Source organism: Zootoca vivipara, chromosome 14 (genome assembly GCF_963506605.1).
Source record: "Zootoca vivipara chromosome 14, rZooViv1.1, whole genome shotgun sequence".
Classification (NCBI taxonomy): domain Eukaryota; kingdom Metazoa; phylum Chordata; class Lepidosauria; order Squamata; family Lacertidae; genus Zootoca; species Zootoca vivipara.
In genome coordinates, this window is record NC_083289.1 from 671378 (window position 1) to 692684 (window position 21307).

Consider the following 21307-nt stretch of genomic DNA (forward strand, 5'->3'; position numbering starts at 1 on the left):
TTTTAGATTGCAATCCCATCAGGATAGGCTCCTGCCCCCAGGGACTTTATCAAGGGCCATGTGCATGGATAAAGGTAAAGGTAAATTAAAGGTACCCCTGACCGTTAGGTCCAGTTGTGAATGACTCTCGGGTTGTGGTGCTCATCTCGCTCTATAGGCTGAGGGGGCTGGCGTTTGTCTAGACAGCTTCCGGGTCATGTGGCCAGCATGACAAAGCCACTTCTGGCAAACCAGAGCAGTGCACGGAAATGCCGTTTACCTTCCCCCTATTTATCTACTTGCACTTTGACATGCTTTCGAACTGCTAGGTGGGCAGGAGCTGGACCAAACGAAAGGAGCTCACCCTGTCACAGGGATTCGAACCACCAACCTTCTGATCATCAAGCCCTAGGCTCCGTGGTTTAGACCACAGCGCCACCCGCGGCCCATACGTGCATGGATAGTGCAGTATAAATCTATATATATACTAGCTGGCCTTTCCACACGTTGCTGTGGGTTATTTGTGTTATTTCCTTGACCCTGTGCCAATCCATAACGTATCCTTGTTATTCCCCCACTCCTCCCCTCACCCCCGGCTTATCCCTGTGATTTCCCTCCTCTCCTCTGTCCAACACCCCCCCCCCCCGGTGACCCGTTCATTTTGCACACAATAATTCCCCCAATGCACGAGTTCTGTGAAATTTTGCCCTGTCCCAACCCTGACTCCCCTACCCACGTGTGTTATGTGAAATAACATTTATTCTACCCAAAGGCACGGCCCTGTAAAAGGCCCATATTCAGTTGATTCTGTGCTGCGGCCTATTCGACCCCCCTCATCCCCCAACCCAGGCAGGCCCCTAAATCCATTCAGCCACTATGGAGAGGGCAGGTTTCATCCCTGTGTCTCCCCCCACCCTGGTCTGACCCATTACCTATCCCTGCCCCCTATTCAGCCCCCCATTCCCCCCCCAGGCAGGCCCCTACCTCCACTCCATGTTGGGCCTTGTTGCTGCACAAGGCCTGTTTTCAGTTGGTTGACTGTGGAATTTTGTGATGTCATCTGGTGGTGCGGCTTTGGAGGCAGCAGTGGTTGATCAGCCTTTCTATTGGATGCTGCTGGAGTCTTCAGAGCTTCTGGTGGTGATGTCTAATTTGGGCGCCACTTTTTGTGTTTAATAATTATTTTAGGTGTGAAAGGTATGGAGTTTTTTTGAGGGGAGAATTATGCCAGATCCCTCCCTGATGGGCATGGAACGTTGTGGCCAAATTTATTACATGATGGTTCAGCGGTTACGGAGAAAGGCGGTGGCCTCCGCGTGCGCAATGCCTACATTTTTATATACAGTATATAGATAAATAAATGTAAAAGGTGCATGTAGGTGGCACAGCACCTTTCTCAGAAACCGCTTGACCGATTCCGTTCAAATTTGGACACAACGTTCCATTTCACTGTGCGGAGGTTCCTATACAGGTTGCGTAGACAGATGTCACACCTGGGCCATGTAAAACTCCCAAAACCCATGTTTCAGAACTCACAAATCATATGAAAGTGCATGCTGGGAGTACAGGAGAGATTGCAACACAGCACCCTCTAGCGAGGGCTACTCTGGTACTGCACCTAGGAAAGCTTTCCTCTCCACAGTATCTCGGCTTGGCTTTGCAGACTAGGCCGCTTTCCAGACTAGGCTGAGTGGAGGTAGGGGCTTGCCTGGGTAGGGGATGGGGGGTGGCCCAAATAGGTCATGAGTCAGGACAGGGTGGGCCCAATCACAGGGATGAGGGGAGTTTGAAGGGGGACTGAGGCTCCATTTAACAGACTGAGCCACAGCAATGCGTGGTATGGCCAGCTTTGTTGTTGTTGTTTAGTCGTTCAGTCGTGTCTGACTCTTTGTGACCCCATGGACCAGAGCACGCCAGGCACTCCTGTCTTCCACTGCCTCCCGCAGTTTGGTCAGACTCATTTTGGTGGCTTCGAGAATACTGTCCAACCATCTCGTCTTCTGTCGTCCCCCTCTCCTTGTGCCCTCAATCTTTCCCAATATCAGGGTCTTTTCCAGGGAGTCTTCTCTTCTCATGAGGTGGCCAAAGTATTGGAGCCTCAGCTTCACAATCTGTCCTTCCAGTGAGCACTCAGGGCTGATTTCCTTCAGAATGGAGAGGTTTGATCTTCTTGCAGTCCATGGGACTCTCAAGTGTCTCCTCCAGCACCATAATTCAAAAGCATCCATTCAAAAGCATCACGGCCAGCTAGTGATGCAATAAAAATAATAAGGTCCACAATGCCAGTCAGGAAGGTCACATGTAGATGCCCGCAAAAGCACATTTCATGTTAGCTCTGCTTCTGCCAGGCAGGGCCATCCTATGAATGTTCAACCAGAAGTCTGTCTGTGCCCCATGGGGTTTATTCCCAAATGAATGGTGCATGGCCTTGCAGTCAGGCTACCATTGTGCTCTAACCATTATGCCACACATCTAGTAGCTGCTGATAGCCTTATGCTCCATGATTAGTCTAATCCTCTATGAAAGTCATCCAAGTTGGTGGCCCCTGCTGCCTCTTGTGGAAGGGAGTTCCACAGTTTAACTATGTGCTTTGTGAAGGACTTCCATTTATCCGTTAGCCTCAATGGATGTCAACAGGTTCTAGAGAGGGGGGAATCTTTTCTTTATACACTTTCTCTACACAATTTAAAAGGTCGATGTCTCCTTGGGGCAGGCGGTCTCTTCCTTTCCCCCTTTACCAAAGCGCTTTTGGGAATAAGCAAGCGGCCGAGGGGCGGGGCGAAGAATGCGCATGCGTCCCCACGAGGTGCGCCCGGCTGGGTGCGTGCAAGGGAAGCGGTGAGAGGTGGGACGGGGGGAGGAGGGAGGGGCTTTTCCTGGCCCCGCCCTTCCGCCTCGCCAAGCCGTGAACTCCGGGGAAGAAGCCGGTTGGCCGAGGCAAGACAGAGGCCGCGCCCGCGTGACGGTTGGCTGCTTGCTCCGCTCCCTGAAATCTGCCGGTTCGAGTCCCGTCGGGAGGCAGCGGGGCGCGTCTGGTAAGGGGGGCCTGGGAGACCCTTCCTCCAGCCTTGGGTGGTCGCCATCGGGGCGAGCGAACGGCTGTTAATGTTCTCGCGTGGAAGATGAGCTCCGGCGGGCGGAGGAGAGGCGGAGGCGCGCGCAGCCTGGCTTTTCCCGGGGGCGGGGCGGATCTCAGAGAAGCATCAGCGCCGCCCCCGGCACATCCTCCGAGCCCCGGCTGGGAGACGGAGCAGGGCTCCTCTGAGGGGGTGCGATGCTGCCTGCGCCACTGGGAAGCCCCGCCGGGCGGAAGCTTCTCTCTCTGGGTCTGCGCGTGTCGTCACAGTCGGAAGGGGTTAACTTCGGATCTGGGGGCTTATTTCATACATATATGGGGGGCGGGGCAGGATAAAGATGGTGATGCAGCGCCGGGCGCTCCCTACCGTAGCTGTCAAGTTCTCCCCTTTTTAAAGGGAAATTCCCTTTTGCTGAATAGGCTTCCTCGCGAGAAAAGGGAAAACTTGACAGCTATGCTCCCCATGTAGGTCTACCCACACAGCTGTGCACACCGCTGCCCAGGAAACTCCAGGAGCCCCAAAAGAGTCCAGTGTTTTAGTGGGTAGCGTAATTCCTGAGTTTGTCATCACACCCAACATCATGTGAAGCCAAAGTCACGCTTTGGTCCCCTGCCTTTATTTAGCTTGGGGGCCAAATGTGGACAGGCCCCGGTTCCTGTCTTAGGAGCCCTCACCAAATGGTACCTTGAGAAGTGGGCAAGCCTATGCCAAAAAACCAGGCAAAGTTTCAGCCGCTTTCTGGATTCCATATGGCGCCTCACGACAAATGTCAATCGAGACCACCGAGTCTAATGCAAGTTTGGCAGCAGTATCTTGAGAGGCGGATGAACCTATGCCAGAAAACGGACGAAGTCACGCCAAGGCCACGTTTTGGTCTCCCATCTTGATTCAAAATGGTTGGTGAAGAGGCTGCCCCACCTTGGGAATCCTCATGCTGAGTTTGGTGATGATGATTTGTCCAGATGCAGCGACAAGCTAGATAACCATAGCTGCCAAGTCTCCCGTATTCCCCGGGATACCCCCGTTTTTCCAGCTGGAAAAACAGATTTTTTTGTTTCCCCCCGGTTTAGTTACCAGCCAGGGGAGGCTCCTTCTTCCCATGTCTGGAGTCTCTGGACATGTGCAGAAATGATTTCTGGCACGGCAGTCATTTTGGAACTGGGTGGAGTATGCTCAGAAGCGACTTCCGATGCTGCTCTGCCCTGTTCCAAAATGGTCGCAGCGCTACTTCCAGTCTGCCAATCCCTTATTTTTCCGGCAGGAACTTGGCAGGTATGTAGATAACAGATTTCAGTCAGTTAAAGACAAGACTTTCTGCACTTGATGAAGCGGACAGATTCTTCGTCGTATAAATGTTTATGGACTAAAAGGCCGTTGGAGCAATGAGAGTGAATCTAATTTTGGTCCAATAGGCCAGTGTTTCTCAACCTTTTTTGGGCCACGGCACACTTGTTCCATGAAAAAAAATCACGAGGCACACCACCATTAAAAAAGTTAAAAAAATTAACTCTGTGGCGCCCTATATTGACTATAGGAAGGAGGAAATTAATCTCCCTCCTGCCGCCCCATGGGAGGGGAGAAGCCTTCAGACCCTCACTTCTCCTCTCCCGCGGCCCGAAGTGGTACAGTCCAGGCAAGGCTCTGCCTGCCCCCGGATTACAAGGGCGCGCACACTTCCAGGGGAGCTGCGGGGCGGCTCAAAGGCGAAAGGTTACCTTGGCTGCTGCTTGCGAGTAATTCCGGACCGCGAAGCCCAGCGTCCGCCGCGCAGCCATGGCGAAGGAGGCAGGGGAGGCGGAGCAACCTCAATGCGGCTTAAGGGGGGCCGACGGCGGATCTGGAGCGCGCCTCCCTAGGGGGCCTCCCTAGACTCTAAAACCACCCTCCAGTCGTTTGCACTGAGCTTTGGGAAAGAGGAGGAGAAATATTGCTTTCCGGTGGGTCAGGCCGCCAGGCACGTGACAATGTAAATCGCCCTTCTCGTCGCCGCACGTCGCCACACACCAGCCAGCGTCTCGCGGCACACTAGTGTGCCGCGGAACAGCGGTTGAGAAACGCTGCAATATGCTGCTTTCTTCACACACACCTTTGACCTCCATCCAGAGAAACAAGTGGCATCATCAGAGTTCAAGGACATGTTTCAGCCGGGGAAAACTCTGGGGCCAGTGAGGGGCATGGCCTGGAAAGAGTGACAAGGGCCAGACAGAGTTCTGAAGGGCCACATTGGCCCCTAGGTATGAGACTTTCCTGGCTCAGCAGTCTTCCTCTCAATTTAAGAGGTGCGAGCTTCATCTTTGGCCTTTGGGCTTCCTGGCGGGATCCTGGGTAGCCACTGTAGGGATCATAGAGTCGTTTACAGTGGTACCTCGGGTTACAAGCACTTTGGGTTACAGACTCCGCTAACCCGGAAGTAGTACCTCGGGTTAAGAACTTTACCTCAGGATGAGAACAGAAAGCGCGTGTGGCGGGAGGCCCCATTAGCTAAAGTGGTACCTCAGGTTAAGAATGGTTTCAGGTTAAGAACGGACCTCCAGAACGAATTAAGTTCTTAACCAGAGCTACCACTGTAGTTGCAAGGTACCCCAAGGATCATCTAGTCCACTCCCACAGGATGCAGGACTAGATGGGCCTTTGGTTGTGTTTGCATTGGCCTGACCTACTCTGAGCTGAACCAAATGAATTCTGCTGTACCTAAATGTCTTGGTCTGGTTTTTCTTTCCCCTCTCTCGCCTACAGAAACAATGGAGGAGCTGAGCCAAGCTCTCGCTTCCAGCTTTGCTGTCTCCCAGGACCTCAACAGCACAGCAGCACCACACCCCCGGCTGGCACAGTACAAATCCAAGTACAGCTCCTTGGAGCAGGCAGAGAGGCGGCGGAAGCTCCTTGCATTTCAGAAAACGTAAGGGGCGCCTCTAAATGGCTGCCTGTATTTCCATCTTGTTGTTGGTGTTATTTATTTATTTATTTATTTAATTTAATTTAATTTCTATCCCGCCTTCCCTCCAAGGAGCCCACTGTGGCACACATGATGATTCTTATCCCCACTTTATTCTCACAACAACCCTGGCAGGTAGGCGAGGCTGAGAGACAGAGACTGGTGAGCTTCATGAATGAGTGGGGCTGGAATCCTGGGCTCTCAGGTCCAACACTAACCAAGCAATGTAAACCAAACCATCAATATAACAAGGCAATGCAAATTCCATGTTCAAAACGAAAGAATGCCTAATCATAGTCATTCCACATAATTAAGCAACTACAGTATAAATCTCCCAAAGTGGCATAAAAAGGAGCCATGGAAGCAAATTATATATGAAACATCCAACTATGTCCTCCTTGGAGTAGACCCATTGAAATTAATGGACCTAAATGAATAATGTTCATTCGTTTCAATGGATCGGCTCAGAGCTAACACTGACTACAGCTCATTGTCTTATTGGTAGCCCGTACAACAACCTTTAAAAGCAGGCAAATACTGCCAGACGAGGAGTGGGGAACTTAAGAGGCAGACACATTTGCCACTCAGTTACCTGCCACACTCACCTGTCTCTCAGGAAATATAATATTTAATATATTTTATAAATATATATAATTGTCTGCAGGCAACATGCCAACTGCTCTCTCTTAAATTCTTAAATGCTTATCATTTCTGGCCTTTAGCTGTTGTATCTGAAATGGACTCTACCTGTAAGATGATGTAGTTCTATTCTATCCTCTTCTCTCATATTTTTTTACTAACTTTTTAGTTTTTTCTTTCTTAAGTTTAAAGCCTGTGACTAGCCCAAATTCCGTAATCTTCTCTATCACTATTGGCACACTTTCTTTTGGGTTCTCTGTGGTTATAGTCAGGTCATCAGTGAAGGCTTTTACTTTGAAGGTCTTGTTTCCAACGACTATACCGCTTATATTCTTTTCTTTTCTAATGTTCGTATTCAGAACTAGCTGTACCCAGCCACGTGTTGCTGTGGCTCCATTAGGGCCCCCGTTTAGGTGGACAGACGGAGGGTGTAATGACACCCCCTTTCTGTTCCCCTGGTGGGTGACGTCATATTCCCCCCACGTGACGTCACCCTCCACCCTGAGCCCCCTTCTCTCCCCGTCGCATGCCGTCTGGCCATGTTGGGGAGGTTCTGGCCAGTTTTCCCGGCGGATTCTGGTGGACAAGAGGGTGGTTCTCGAGGCCCGGTCTGTCTCTCAAGTCGGCGTGGAAGGTGGAGGCGGCAGGGTCCGGCTTGGTGAAGTTGCAGTGGGGCCCTGACTGGTGAGGTGGGTGGTGGCGAGGTAGGAGGAGGAGGAATGGGGCAGGTGGGGTGGGGCTGTACTACAGAAATGGTGTCTGTTCCTTTGATGTCCACTGGAAGGCGCTATTATTTTTTCCACAAAATCATATTTTTACCTGTGACAGGTGTCACATCTGTGTAATCGAAGTTTATGCAAACACTCGCATATTGGACTGGAATGTTGTGTCCAAATTTCAACAGAATCGGTCAAGCGGTTTCGGAGAAAAGTGAAGACCCACAAACATGCACATTTTACATTTTATATCCTATATAATATAGACCAAGTGTCTCTGCGTCCAGTCCCTGTGTCCCTGGGATTGCGCTACTGCGCATGTGCCCCACGGACAGCCGTTGGGACTTGGAACGCAGAGACAGAGCGCGTTAACCGGCGTGTAAGGGAGCTCAGCCTCTCGGGGTTCGGAGCAGCTCTCACTCTGTCCGCGCCACCACTACCCCGGGCTGCCCACTCAGGAACTTGCCTCAGTCCGGACCCTGCCGACCGACCGCTCGCCTCTCCTGCCCCTGCAGGACTACGTGTCCCAGCATGCACCGCAAGCTCTCCCTCCCTCCCCCACGAGCCCCTCGAGAGGCGGGCGGAGCAGCGTGCGGGAGGAGGGCGGCCACCAGCACTTCTTGGCAAGACTTCAGCGGAATGGGCAGTGCCGCGCCTCCGCCGCCGGGTGGGCACAAACTGAGCGGGGAAAGCCAGGTATGTCCGGAGAGGGGAATGAAGGGGAATCAGCTGCCGGGGCCACCCGAGTCCACCTCCTGACGACCCTTAGAAACGCGTCCACCTGGAGTTTGCACGCAGACCCCGGGAGGAAAAAGCAGGGAAAGGTTTCCGTGGTGCCAGCCTGGGCTGTGACACGGCTTTTGGGGGGCATCCCTCAACCCAGTCTGTTGGCACGGGCGCCCAGAAGGCAGCAGCTCTCCAGGGATGAGAGAGACATGTCCCTGAGGTTGCTAGAGCAACAGGTCTGCTCTAGCACCCGTTATTTTAACAGACTTCATGATACTAGTATATATATAGATTTGTAACACCAATATAAATAACAATGTGAATAAATGACACCCCTATCTTGTACCTCTTTTTATATTACAATTTTCTGTTAGATTGTTATTTATGACTAGTTTAGCTCTTCATTGCAAGCATATTGCGTTTATATCTTTATAAAAAATTTCTCCCACTCCTATCATTTCTTTTAAAAAATTCATAAACCTCCAGGAGACGTTGTCAAACGCCTTCTCCGCATCAATAAATAACAGTGCGGCCTGTTTTTTGATTTTGACTTCCAGATACTCTAGAGCGGGGGGGGGGGGAAACCTGGCAGTGATTTACCCATTTGGGGGGGGGGGAGTTCAGACAACAGACGAACACAGCACTACAGCAGACAACAAAGGAACACACACTAAACATGACGCAGGGGAAGGGGAGCGGGGACATAATTCTAAACAACGCGATAAGGATCCCGCAGTCGACCACGATCATCCTGTGGTCGACCGGTTGGATACCCCAGCTCTAGAGTATCTATTACATATCTTATATTATTTTTCATATGGCTTCCTGGGAGAAATCCTGCTTGGTCCTTATGAATATAGTCTTTCAGTATACGTTTCAATCTACTTGCTAGTATATCTGAATATTTTATAGTTATTTTAAAGGAGAGATATAGGTCAGTAATTCTTAACTGATGTTGGGTCAAGGTTATATGGATCTCCTCCCATGATTCTGGTAGCTTCCCTGTATTTAAGATATTGTTCACTACCTCTTTATATGGTAGTGACAATAGATTTTCTAATTTTTTGTAATATTTAGCTGGTAATCCGTCTGGACCTAGGGCCTTCCCTACTTTCACCCTTTCCATTGCTTGTTGGATTTCCATCATACTGATTGGGGCATTCAATTGGGCTGATGCATCTTTTGTGATCTTCCATAATATATTCTGGTTCGAAAACTCGATCTATACTTTCTTGATTTTCTTGGCCTTCTTTATATAATTCCTTATAGTTTACCTTTATCTTCCAGCCGGAGCGGTACCTATTTATCTACTTGCACTTCGTGCTTTTGAACTGCTAGGTTGGCAGGAGCAGTGACTGAGCAATGGGAGCTCACCCCTTCGCAGGGATTTGAACCACCGACCACTGTGGTTTAACCCACAGTGCCACCCGCGTCCAGTGCTGTCAACTTTTCCTTTTTTGCGGCAAATTCCCTTATTCAGCGACCTTACTTTCATATCTGGGAGTTGACAGCCCCATAGGATTCCTTATCTTCAAATCTGGGGGTTGGCAGCTATGCCCGCGTCCCAACTTATTAGACTTAGAGGGCTTTAACAACCATTTTGGCTGCCATAGTTACTTATGGTAGGATAAGGCGAGAGTTCACAGAGATTTTACGAATCATGTAATAAAAGGATCTCTATATGCAGTCTGGACAAAAAATAAGGGTATCCTGGAACAAAAGAATCCCTGGTGGTTGTTGCTGATGGAAGCCATGACAGTAAAACAGGTTAATGAAGGGGTTACATATGAAGAAATTCTCTGTGAAGAAGGCAACCTACTAAGACTCAAAAGTTTTGAAGAAATAAGTAAAGTGAACAATTGGTTACACCAAATACATAACTTATTTAAACAAGATAAAAAGATAAAAAGGGGCTTTAGTAAAGAACCTTCAAGATTCAAAAGTGACTTGATGATGAGACTTGTGAAGCGATAAGAGAAAATGTAATAAAGATGTTTTACAAATGGTATTTAACACCAACCAAAATATGTAAAATATATAAAACAAAATCAGATCTGTGTTGGAGGTGTAACAAAACAGAGAGGACACTCATACATATGTGGTGGACGTGATAAAATAAAAGGCTTCTGGGATATAGTGTATGAAGAGTTAAAGAAAATGTTCAAACAACTTTCTTAAGAAAACAGAAGCTTTTTTATTGGGGATACTAGACATAGATATTGCCAGAGAAAATAAGAAAATATTCCTTTACGCCATGGGAGCGGCGAGAACACTAATTGCCAAAAATTGGAAAAAAAGAAATAATCATGTGTGTGTGTGTACACTAGCTGGCCCTCGGAGACCTCCTGCACACTCCCCTGTAGGCCCCACTGTGGCTTAGTCTGTTAAATGGGCCCTCAGAGTCCCCCTTCAGACTCCTCCCCCACCCCGGCTCATCCCTGTGATTGGCCCCACCCTGTCCCGCCCCATGACCTTTCCTGCCCCTCCTCCCCCATCCCCCACCCAGGGGAGCCCGCAGCTCTATTTGGCCTAGTCTGCAAAGGCGAGCTGAGCTGTTGTTGAAAGGAAAACTTTCCTACCTGCAGTACCAGTGTAGCCGTCACTCGAGGCCGCTGTTGTGCAAGGTCTCTTGATTCTGGCTTCTATTTCCCAGCATCCACTTTAGGGTGAGTTGTGAGTTCTTGAACACGGGGTTTTTGGGGGTCTTACCTGGCTCAGGTGTGACATTTGACTTAGCAAACTTTATAAGATTTTTCGGACATTTGCATGGGACGTTGTGTCTGAATTGGAACACAATTGGTCAAGAGGTTTTGGAGAAAAGTGGAGACCCACCCACATGCCCTTTTTACATACAATTGACTACAGTACCCTGTTTCTCATATTTTAAGATATACCCATAAAATAAGCCATAGCAGAATTTTTAAGAATTCAAGGAATATAAGCCATACCCCGAAAATAAGACATAGTGATAGGCGCAGCAGCAATGCCGGCCGCGGCAGGAGGAGGAGGAAAAAAATAAGACATCCCTTGAAAATAAGCCATAGTGTGTGTTTTTTGAGGAAAAAATAAATATAAGACGTGTCTTATAATATGAGAAACACGGTATTTGTTTTGTATAAGTTTTCGTATGTTATGTTTTATTTGTACTTTTTTGTTTAGTTTTACGTCTTCTTTGTTTCTCTTTTGTTTCTGTATTATTATTTTTATGTTCAGCTTGACAAGTGTGTGTATATGTGTTGTAAATAAACTGAATAAAATTTAAAAGATTAGGTAGGTAGGTAGGTAGGTAGAGATGATACTTAATGACAAAACAGTGTCCAAAATGTATAAAATTTTATTAGAATGGTCAGTGAAGAATGAGGAGGTAAAATCAGCCATGGTAAAGCAAACTTTTCCAGGAGGGGGCTGGTCTACTGTCCCTCAGACCTTGAGGGGGGCCGGACTGTATGTTGTCATGATTATGACCCGCATTTTTGGCAAACCCCCTTATTTGGACCAGCCCCACCGTTGCCCAAATGTCCCACATGCCCCCACGCTGCTTCCTTTGCGTTGGTCTTCTTTGTCTCGTAAGGGGGGCTGAGGGAAGTGCCCCATTCCTGTCAGCGCTGCAGAGCATGTGCACATGCAGGGTGAAGGGAAAAGCCGTTGGCCACGCAAAGTCAGGCAAAAACGTGAGGGAAGGAGAGGCGGTGGCGGCGCTTTTGGAGTGCAGCCGCTGCCACAGACACCAGCGGACGTCGCTCCCCAACTGCCCTTCCATGGTGGAAATCCGAACTGTGGCTCCTTTTCCCTCTTCCTCACCCTGCAAGAAGGGGCTTGTCTCAAGCACTTTTGACCCCCAAGTCACAAAAAACAGGGTGCCTGCGCGCTATGCCAGCTGCCTGGATTCCCGCACCATCCGTAGGCCGGATATAGAAGGCATTTTGGCCTGATCCGGCCCACGGACCTTAGTTTGCCAACCCATGGTTTTGATTGCTCAGAACTGGAAAAGTGAGACAATACCATCAAAAAAAGATTGGCTGATTAAACTGATGGAATATGCTGAGATGGATAAACTGACAAGGGATATAAGGGATCAAGTGAAACAAAAATTTAGTAAAGATTGGAATATATTCAAACAATACCTGAAAGACCACTGCAGAGAATTAAAATTTTTGACTGGTTTAGATTAATTCTTGTAACAAGAAATATCAAATGGTAGCAAAAAAGTTGGTAACCAACCATTTAGATTTATTATGATACGCATTCAACCAAGAACTCCAAAATACCCAAATAAGGGGAGGGAAGTCTGAGGTAATTAGAACATCAAGGACTCAAATGATTAAGAATATATCTTTGTTTTATTTTTATTATGATTTAGAAACATATGTACATCAACAAGAAACTGAAACTTTACATTGTGATTTCATATTAAAAAGGCATTTTTGTTGTAAAAAACCAATAAAGATGAAGAAAAAAAGAAATGGACTCTACTTACAGCTTGGAAGATAGTGTAGAATCTATCTATATATATAAAAATGTAAAAATCATGAAATTCCGTTTGACACTTTTCTCCATAACCGCTTGACACAACGATCCAGGCCACTCCTAGAGCGTTGTTGGGGCCAAAAATCCCTCAAATCACACACCTGCCCAGGTACAGACCTGCTTTTCCACCAAGTCAAACAGCGCCCTCAAGTGGCGTAGTACCCTCCTCCAACCCCTCCCTTCCTGTGAAATCTAAGCCACACCCACAAACCAAATGACATTATCATCAACCAAGCAACTTAAAATCCCCAAAGGCCTTTGTTTAATGTAGGCCCCTGACAGGCCCGGGGGGGGGGAACCCACAACAACACACTTGGGGGCATGGCAAGGGGTTTTTACTTTACCATTTAGCACCACTAACCCCCCCCCAAAAAAACCCCACCAAAAAACCAACATTGCCAAGTGGAGGTCAGGGCCTGCCTGGGGGGGGTGGCACAGGCCGCAACACGGCCTTTGATTTATGTAGGCCCCTGCATGAAAAGGGGTTTTTACTTTACCATTTAGCAACACTACCACACCGGTCATGGGGGGGGGACAAACTGAATAGATCATGGATCGGGACACATGGGGCCATTCACAGGGATAAGCCACAACAACACAACACACCCACAAACCCCGCCTCTGCCACGAGATCCTGTAAAACAGGAGGCCTTGGCTCCATTTTACATACTAGGCCTCAGGTTTACAGCCCATTAAATACTATCCCAAATGGAGCCCTGGGTGGGAGGTGGGGGGAGGAGGAGCCCAAATAGGTCATGGGCTGACGTAGGGTGGGGGGGTAGATAACCCACAGCAACACACTTGGGGGCGCGGCAAGGGGTTTTTACTTTACAATTTAGCACCACTACCCCCCAAAAAAAATCCACAAGACAAAAATAAATACCATTCTATTTCTCCTAGCACACACTTGGGGGCACAGCGAGGGGTTTTCGCTTTATAATTTAGTGGGCGTTGTGTCACATGCGAGGCTTTGGCGGCCATTTTAAGTAAGGGCAGTCGTGCCCCTTTTAACCTAGGCTTTACCATGTTTCTCCGAAAATAAAACACTGTCTTATATTTATTTTCCCTTAAAAAAACCCACATTGGCTTATTTTCAGGGCATGTCTTATTTATTACGCGTCCAGCCTTGCCTCTTCCTTGGGGCCCTCCAGAACTGCGCCTATCACTATGTCTTATTTTCGGGGTATGGCTTATATTGCACAAATGCTTAGAAATCCTGTTATGGCTTATTTTATGGGTATGTCTTATTTTAGGAGAAACAACTGATTGTAAGCCTCTGTGTCTTTTTTTTTTTAAAAAAAAACCACAACCATGCACTTTCTCTCCCCAGTTTAAGTCCTCAGATATTTGCAGTGGCCACCCCCCAACCCATTTACAATCCCCTACCTTCCCCTTGCCACTTCCTGGGTTTTTTTTATGGAACTGAACAACTCAGGTGCTTCAGAACGCGCCTTCTGTTGTCAGGCCCTTGCAGGGCCAGACAGAGGCCTGGGCCAGGTAGATAAGATAATGTGGCCCTGTTTTTAACCCTTTTGTTACTTTTTTCATTTTAATGATTGTGAATATGCAGACCGAGGCCCCCTCTAGATTGGGAGGCCCGCCCCAAGTGGTCCATATGACCCCCCTCCTTCTGTCTGGGCCTGTCTGTTGCTACGGGGCTATGGGGCTTCGCTATTTGACACACACCCCTCGGGATTTTTTAAGTAGTTCTCTGTGTCCCAGGGCACATCATCACCCCCCCATCCTTAATCTAAATATATAGAAATGTTCAGGATACGTGCGCAGGGGCCAATGTATGGAGATACAGAGGGGGAGGGGACAACAGAGGGCTCAGACAAAAGTAAATACAGTGGTATCTCGGTTTATGAACACAATTGGTTCTGGAAGTCTGTTCATAAACTGAAGCGGACTTTCCCATCTAAAGTAATGGAAAGTGGATTAATCCGTTCCAGACGGGTCCGCGGAGTACTCAACCTGAAGCGTACTTAACCCGAAGCATGGGTGTAATTGGTTCTGGAAGTCTGTTCATAAACTGAAGCGAACTTTCCCATTGAAAGTAATGGAAAGTAAATTAATCCATTCCAGATGGGTCCGCGGCGTTCGTAAACCGAAAATTCGTAAACCGAAGTGTTAATAAACCGAGGTTCCACTGTACTGGGAAATTGAACCCAGAAACTAACATTTCCTTCTCCAAGGGTGGGGGCCAATGTAGGAAGATACCTGGGGTAGGGGCCAACACTCCCCAGGGACAACAGAGGGCTCAGACAGAAGTGCATGCTGGGAAATAAAACCCAGAACCTAACAGTTCCTTCTCCAAGGGTATGGAGATACAGGGGGGAGTGGCCAACACTCCCCAGGGACAACAGAGGGAACGGTATCCTACCGAAACACAGGGATGAGCCGGGGTGGAGCGAGGAGGGGCAGGATACGTCATGGATTGGAGGGGCAGGATACGTCATGGATCGGGACGGGGTGGGGGATCACAGGAAAGAACCACAGCAACGCGTGGCCGGGTCAGCTAGTTTAATATATAGAGCGTGACTATCCATTCATTTGGGGTTTGGGATATTATGGTTCAGGGTCCCTGTGGGCCCAAGTTATTGTTTTCTTTAGCAAGGATGGTTACAGGTAGGTAGCCGTGTTGGTCTGATGTAGTCGAAACAAAATTTAAAAATTCCTTCCAGTAGCACCTTAGAGACCAACTAAGTTTGCCATTGGTATGAGCTTTCATGTGTATGCCACACTTCTACAAGGATGTTTATTTATCTTATCAAACCTTTATTAGGCATTTTACAAGTAAAACCATAAAAGAGAAAATCACATATAAGAGCCTTGAAATATATATATATAAAAGGCAGCAGTTGGCTACATAGACTGAATGTGTGTATGTATGTATGTATGTATATGTATATGTGTGTGTGTGTGTATGTATGTGTGTGTATATATATATATATATATATATATATATATATATATATATATATATATACACATATACATATACATATACATATATATGTAGATAGATAGATAGATAGATAGGATCTGGGGTTTTCCCTGTTAACCTGCTCCTTGGAGGACTGCTACCAAAAACTCGGCTACCCCCGCCATTACCCTTTGGTCAACGTCAGATAGGCAGAATCCCACATTTTCATCTTGCTGGGGTTCCAGACCACCCAAAAGGGGGGACAGCACACGTTGATGGAGTGTACTGTACAATGAACAATGAAAGAGAATATGCTCTACAGTGTCCGGGACATTCATAGAACATCTGCAGAATCTCTTGTTTCGAGGAATGTTTTGATATCTTCCCCTGACAAATGCCGAGGGAAAAACATTCAGACGGGCCAACATAAAAGCCCTACGTTGGGCTGGGATTATTAATTTAGTGACGTAATTGGCTCTGCTATCTAGGATATTTAAATCATAGAATATAGGGGAGCAAATTTTGTTTGCAGCTGCCACAATAGTTTGTCTCTCGACATCCTTTAGTCTAGTTAGGATATTATGGGAAATGTATTGCTTGCTAGAATTGTACAAGGGCTCCAACTCGATGCTGAAATAAAGGCACTTTTCACTTTTTGAAATATGGCAACCCTATGTTAATGAAAAGTTCAGATGAGACAGAAAGTGTCAGCCTGGCAGGCAAACTTATGAAGGCAGGATGCCACCATACAAAAGCTGCACTGTGGATTTCGTATAATGGTTTTAACTATGGAATTGATCCCTTTTTATTCCTTAATTTATTGTTCTATGACATTTTCCTTACTATCTCTGCTTTGGAATGGTGGTTTGTTCTAATAGTTGCATTGTTTACTGACTTTGTTTTGTCTTTTACCCTTGTTTTACTGGATTTTTTATTTTTTATATATATTTTAAATAAAATATTACTGTTTTGCTTGTATGTCACCCTGGCAGCTATTGTTACTGGGCAGCAGGAAAAGGATATAAAGAATATTCTTTCCTATCTATGTTGGTGGGAAATTGCAAATCTTTTCTTCTTTTTCTTTCTCCTGACAAGTAAGCGATTGGATTATGTAAACCATGCTAGGAGGCTGGCAGAGGATGATTGGACAGGCACTGAGGAGGAGGAGGAAGATAAGGAGACGGAGGGGGCCGGGGCCGGGGCTGGCACTGCAGACATGGAGATGGAAGTCGGGATGAAGCTACCCAAACGCTACGCCAACCAGGTGAGTGTGACTTAGGAAAGCTGGTCTCCAAAAAGAAGCCAGCCCTTAATGGTTGATCTACCTTAAGAAGAGGGTCAGAATTAAAAAGATGAGGCACAAATACTTCCCCCAATCTAATCTGACAAGCTGGGAACTTAAAATTATCTCTGTTCAATCAATTATAAATTAATTCCCCCCCCCCAAGACTGAGTTATCATATATATTGGGAGAGGAGCTAAGCCAAAAGTGTTTCTGAAAAGCGCTTTTCTTATCCCTAATTTCCTTCCTGTTTTCTTTTTTATAAATTCATTGATAATCTTTGGAGAGTGATTTGTCTTGACTTTTCTGGCGTATTTGCAACTGAAGGATACTTTTTACAATCCTGATCAAACCAATTAGTTTGGTGTATATATTGCTCCTTGTATAACTACCGTAAGGTTTTAAATGGGATTTTGGGGATACTTTTCTTTTTGAATTGCTGGAAAGAAATTTGCCAAGTATTGATTGTTAGTGATAAATTGTGCTCTGTTTGCTATAGGTGCCCAGAAAACCAGGCAAAAAATTCTAGTACAGTATATTGGGGGTCACCTGTGCTAGACTATAACTTTCTCAACCTGGTATTTTGTGGTGATCAAGGTTTTTTTTTTAGCAAATAAGTTTGTCTGACTGATTATAAATCTAAGAAATAATAACTACCATTAAGAGAGTGGGCTGGGGTTTTTTTGTATAGTACAATGTTAATAGATTTGGGGTTATATCTAATCCTAAAAATACTTGGAGGAAATCCATTGAAATTAAAGGACACGAGTAACTTGAGTACATTCACATCTCCTCTGAGTAGAACTTAGTTGGCTACAACCTTACAGTATTTGATTTTTCTCCTTTGTGGCTTTGAGTACTTATAGAAAGAGAAAGTGAAACTACAGAGGGCCACAGATTCAGGCTATGTGCACACCATACGTTTAAAACCCTGGGACTTATAGTTTGCCTTTCACAGAACTCCCAGGACCTTTAGCAAACTACATTTCCCATTGTTGTTTTTGGAGTTAAGGGGGATGTTCGTTAAATGTATGGTGTTTATACAGCTCAAAAGTTGTAACTGAAACTGAGATCTAGTTGAGATTTCTGCATTGCAAGGGGTTGGACTAGATGACCCTGAGGACCCTTTCAACTCTACAAGTCTATGATTAATTAAAGAGTTTACTCATGTACAATGGTCAACATAGGAAAAATGGAAAAATAAACATGAAAAATTACTTGAGGGATGACCCTTATGTAATATTTTTGTAATATTTTTATTTCATTTATGAGTCTCCTAATAAAAAATTGTCTCTGGGTGACTTACAAAAACACAGGGTTGCTTGCTTTTATTAAACTAAGGTGAAAATCAAACCCTGCATTTTAAATTATCCTAATCATTACTGTGAGTCCTGAAGTAATTTAGCAAGAAAGAACCACAAAAAAGGGAATGATATACAGGTGAAATTGGAAAATTACAATATCGTTGACTGATTATGTTAGCAGAACTGGAATGATATGTGCCAAAAGATAAAAAATAATCATGTAGATGGAGAAAATAAAGAGAAGGGATAACAATAGCAACCTGTGAATAAAATAAGGCTAAAGGAAAAAATATAATGAGAAGGATTGGAAGTATGATGTGAGATAACCTATAATTCTGAAATGCTTTTATTTGGATTTTTTTCTTTTTTTGTAATTTTCCTTACATTTTTCCTTTTTTCTTTTTGTTCAATGTAAAGTTTAACAAAATGTTAATGTGAAGGATGTATACGAGCCTTTTTACATATTTGCGTGATTTTTAAATAATATTTAATAAAGAATATATAAAAAAGAATATCGTCGAAAAGTGCATTTATTTCAGCAATGCAACTTATTATTACACTGGTACCTCGACTTACGAAGGCGATCCATTCTGCGGCGCTCTTCGTAAGTTGAAACCTTTGGATATCGAAGCATCCATTTTGCACATGCGCGAAGCGTATTTTTGCGCTTTGCGCATGCGCAGACCGCACATGCTGCTTCTGTGCAGGCACAGACCGCGCACGCGGTGAAAATACTCCTGGGTTAGCAGACTTCATAAGTCGAAACCATTCGGAAGTCGAGGCATTCGTAAGTCGAGGTACCACTGTATTTATTTTTCTTTTAATTTTTACAAATGCTTTTTTTCAAATTCCGCAGTAATAAAACAAATAGTTACAATAATCCAAAAATAAACATCACTATTACATTTCATTAATTTATAATTGACCCGCCTAATGACAAATAATTACAATTACAACAAATAAAGGCTTGACATATCTTGCTTTGCATGTCATGCATCTCATATATTGGTTTCACCTTTTAAGTTGCATTACTGAAATAAATGCACTTTTCGATGATATTCTAATTTTCCGAGTTTCACCAATACTCAGTGTAATAAATAGGAAGGTAAAGGGACCCCTGACCATTAGGTCCAGTCGTGACCAACTCTGGGGTTGCAGCGCTCATCTCGCATTATTGGCCGAGGGAGCCGGCGTACAGCTTCCAGGTCATGTGTCAGCATGACTAAGCCACTTCTGGCGAACCAGAGCAGCACATGGAAATGCCGTTTACCTTCCCGCCGGAGTGGTCCCTATTTATCTACTTGCACTTTGATGTGCTTTTGAACTGCTAGGTGGGCAGGAGCTGGGACCGAGCAACGGAAGCTCACCCCGTCGCAGAGAAAGGAATTTTTAAAAAGGCATATTAAAATGATAGCATAAGCCCACAAACCACGAGGACAAAGCTAGTCTCCCCCTACGGATGGTTCCATCCTCAAATCCCTCTAGCCCTGCGACAGAAGAGTTCCCGGGATGCTGAAGTTTCATGGCAACTTTGAAGCTACAAAGCATTTAAAATTGGAAGAGTCATTCATAGTTGCCAGAGTGCAGTGGTTACTCAGTGAGCCCTTGGGGAAAAGGAGAAAGGGAAGCGTTGGTTGGCTTCACTATGAGGGCTCTTGATGGGGATCAGAGGTGGGATCTTGATCTCTCACACACAGACAGCTTTCAACTTACTTTGTTTATTTAGTTTTCTAGGGACAAATGCAGTTTTCTACTCTAATTCCACTGGTTGGGAAGCACGTTCTGTTTCAAGGTTGTCCATAAGCAGGTGGCAGCTTGTTATGGCTTTCTCTGCAAAAGGAGGCCTTTCTTATCAGCCTTCACTGAGTGATAAGCGTTCGCTTTCTCCCTCTTTGGCAGCCAGCCAGCCAAGGAAGTGGCTTAGAGCAGGCTTCCTCAGACTTGGCCCTCCAGATGTTTTTGGCCTGCAACTCCCATGATCCCTAGCTAGCAGAACCAGTGGTCAGGGATGATGGGAATTGTAGTCTCTGGGGGGCTGAGTTTGAGGAAGCCGGGCTTAGAGCTACAGCAGTAGGCAGGAATTGTCATTTTAGGGGGAGAAACCTAATTTTTGCACATTTCTTCAGTGAGGGATCTTAAAAATATGTTCCTGGGTGTGAGTTCACACCTGCAATTACCGGTATTTTTGTGATTGGAAAACATTTAGCTTAGTAAGTCTACCTTTGATTAAGAAGCATATAAACAGCTTTCAGAAAATGAAAGAATTTTACTTTTATCTTCTGAAAATTGCTTAACAACAACAACAACAATAACAATAATAAAAATAATAAATAATAAAACTGCAAGCACTTGGCAATCATTTTTTGTTTTCTATGCAATTTTACACATATTTTACTTATCAAGCAAAACTAAATTATATCAATTTTACCAAAGTAGCTTTAGAATTCCTGAGCCACATTGCAACTTTTTAGCACCCCTCATTCTTGGAATTTGAAACTTCAACGCTCCCAACCACAGCACCTTCCTCCATCTCGAACCCAAAGAGGTGCCTAGAGCTCTGTGGTTTGCTTCATTGTGGCAGCTCTGGGGTTTGCTGCATCTAGTGGCTCTTTGGGCCAGGATTAATAAAAATAAAGGGGAACAGAGAAGGTATCCTCAGACCATCAATCCAGTGCTGGCTCAATACTGACTGGGTTCCCAGGCTCTTGGGCAGAAGTCCTTTCCAGTGGAGATTGAACCTGGGCTCTTTTGCCTGCTAATCCAGTGCTCTGCCACTGGGCTATGGCCTTCTCATCCCTTGACAGCTGGTCAGGTCTGGCTTTCACCAGTAAGGTTTCTGGTTGCATTTCTCCTTCTGCGCCATGCTTTCTCAGCCTGGTGCCTCCCCTTGTTTCCAGCTGCATCTCCCATCATCCCTGACCATTGGCCATGCTGCTTGGGGCTGATGGGAGAGGTAGTCCTACAGTGTCTGGCAGGCACCAGGCCATGGAAGGCTGTGGCATTTGCCGTTTCCCCCAGTGCTACAAGTGAACAATTTTCTTTCCTGCCTTTGTAGCTGATGCTGTCTGAATGGATGATTGACGTGCCCCCGGATTTGGTGCAGGAGTGGCTGCTGGTGGTGTGCCCTGTGGGGAAGAGGGCTCTTATTGTGGCATCTCAGGTAAGAGACTGTGGCTTCTACCACCAGCCAAACCAA

At 46.0% G+C, this 21307-nt stretch overlaps 1 protein-coding gene across 1 annotated transcript in view; it reads left to right on the forward strand.

The window, feature by feature from the left end:
• Positions 1-2873: 2873 nt before the first annotated feature.
• The window catches only part of SNUPN (snurportin 1), a 41307-nt gene continuing 22873 nt past the window's right edge, over positions 2874-21307 (forward strand). The window contains exons 1-4 of the mRNA XM_035138167.2: positions 2874-3014; positions 5793-5955; positions 16621-16789; positions 21167-21271. Coding sequence (XP_034994058.2) covers positions 5798-5955; positions 16621-16789; positions 21167-21271 — 432 coding nt within the window. The 5' untranslated portion in view covers positions 2874-3014; positions 5793-5797. The remainder of the gene's footprint in view (positions 3015-5792; positions 5956-16620; positions 16790-21166; positions 21272-21307) is intronic.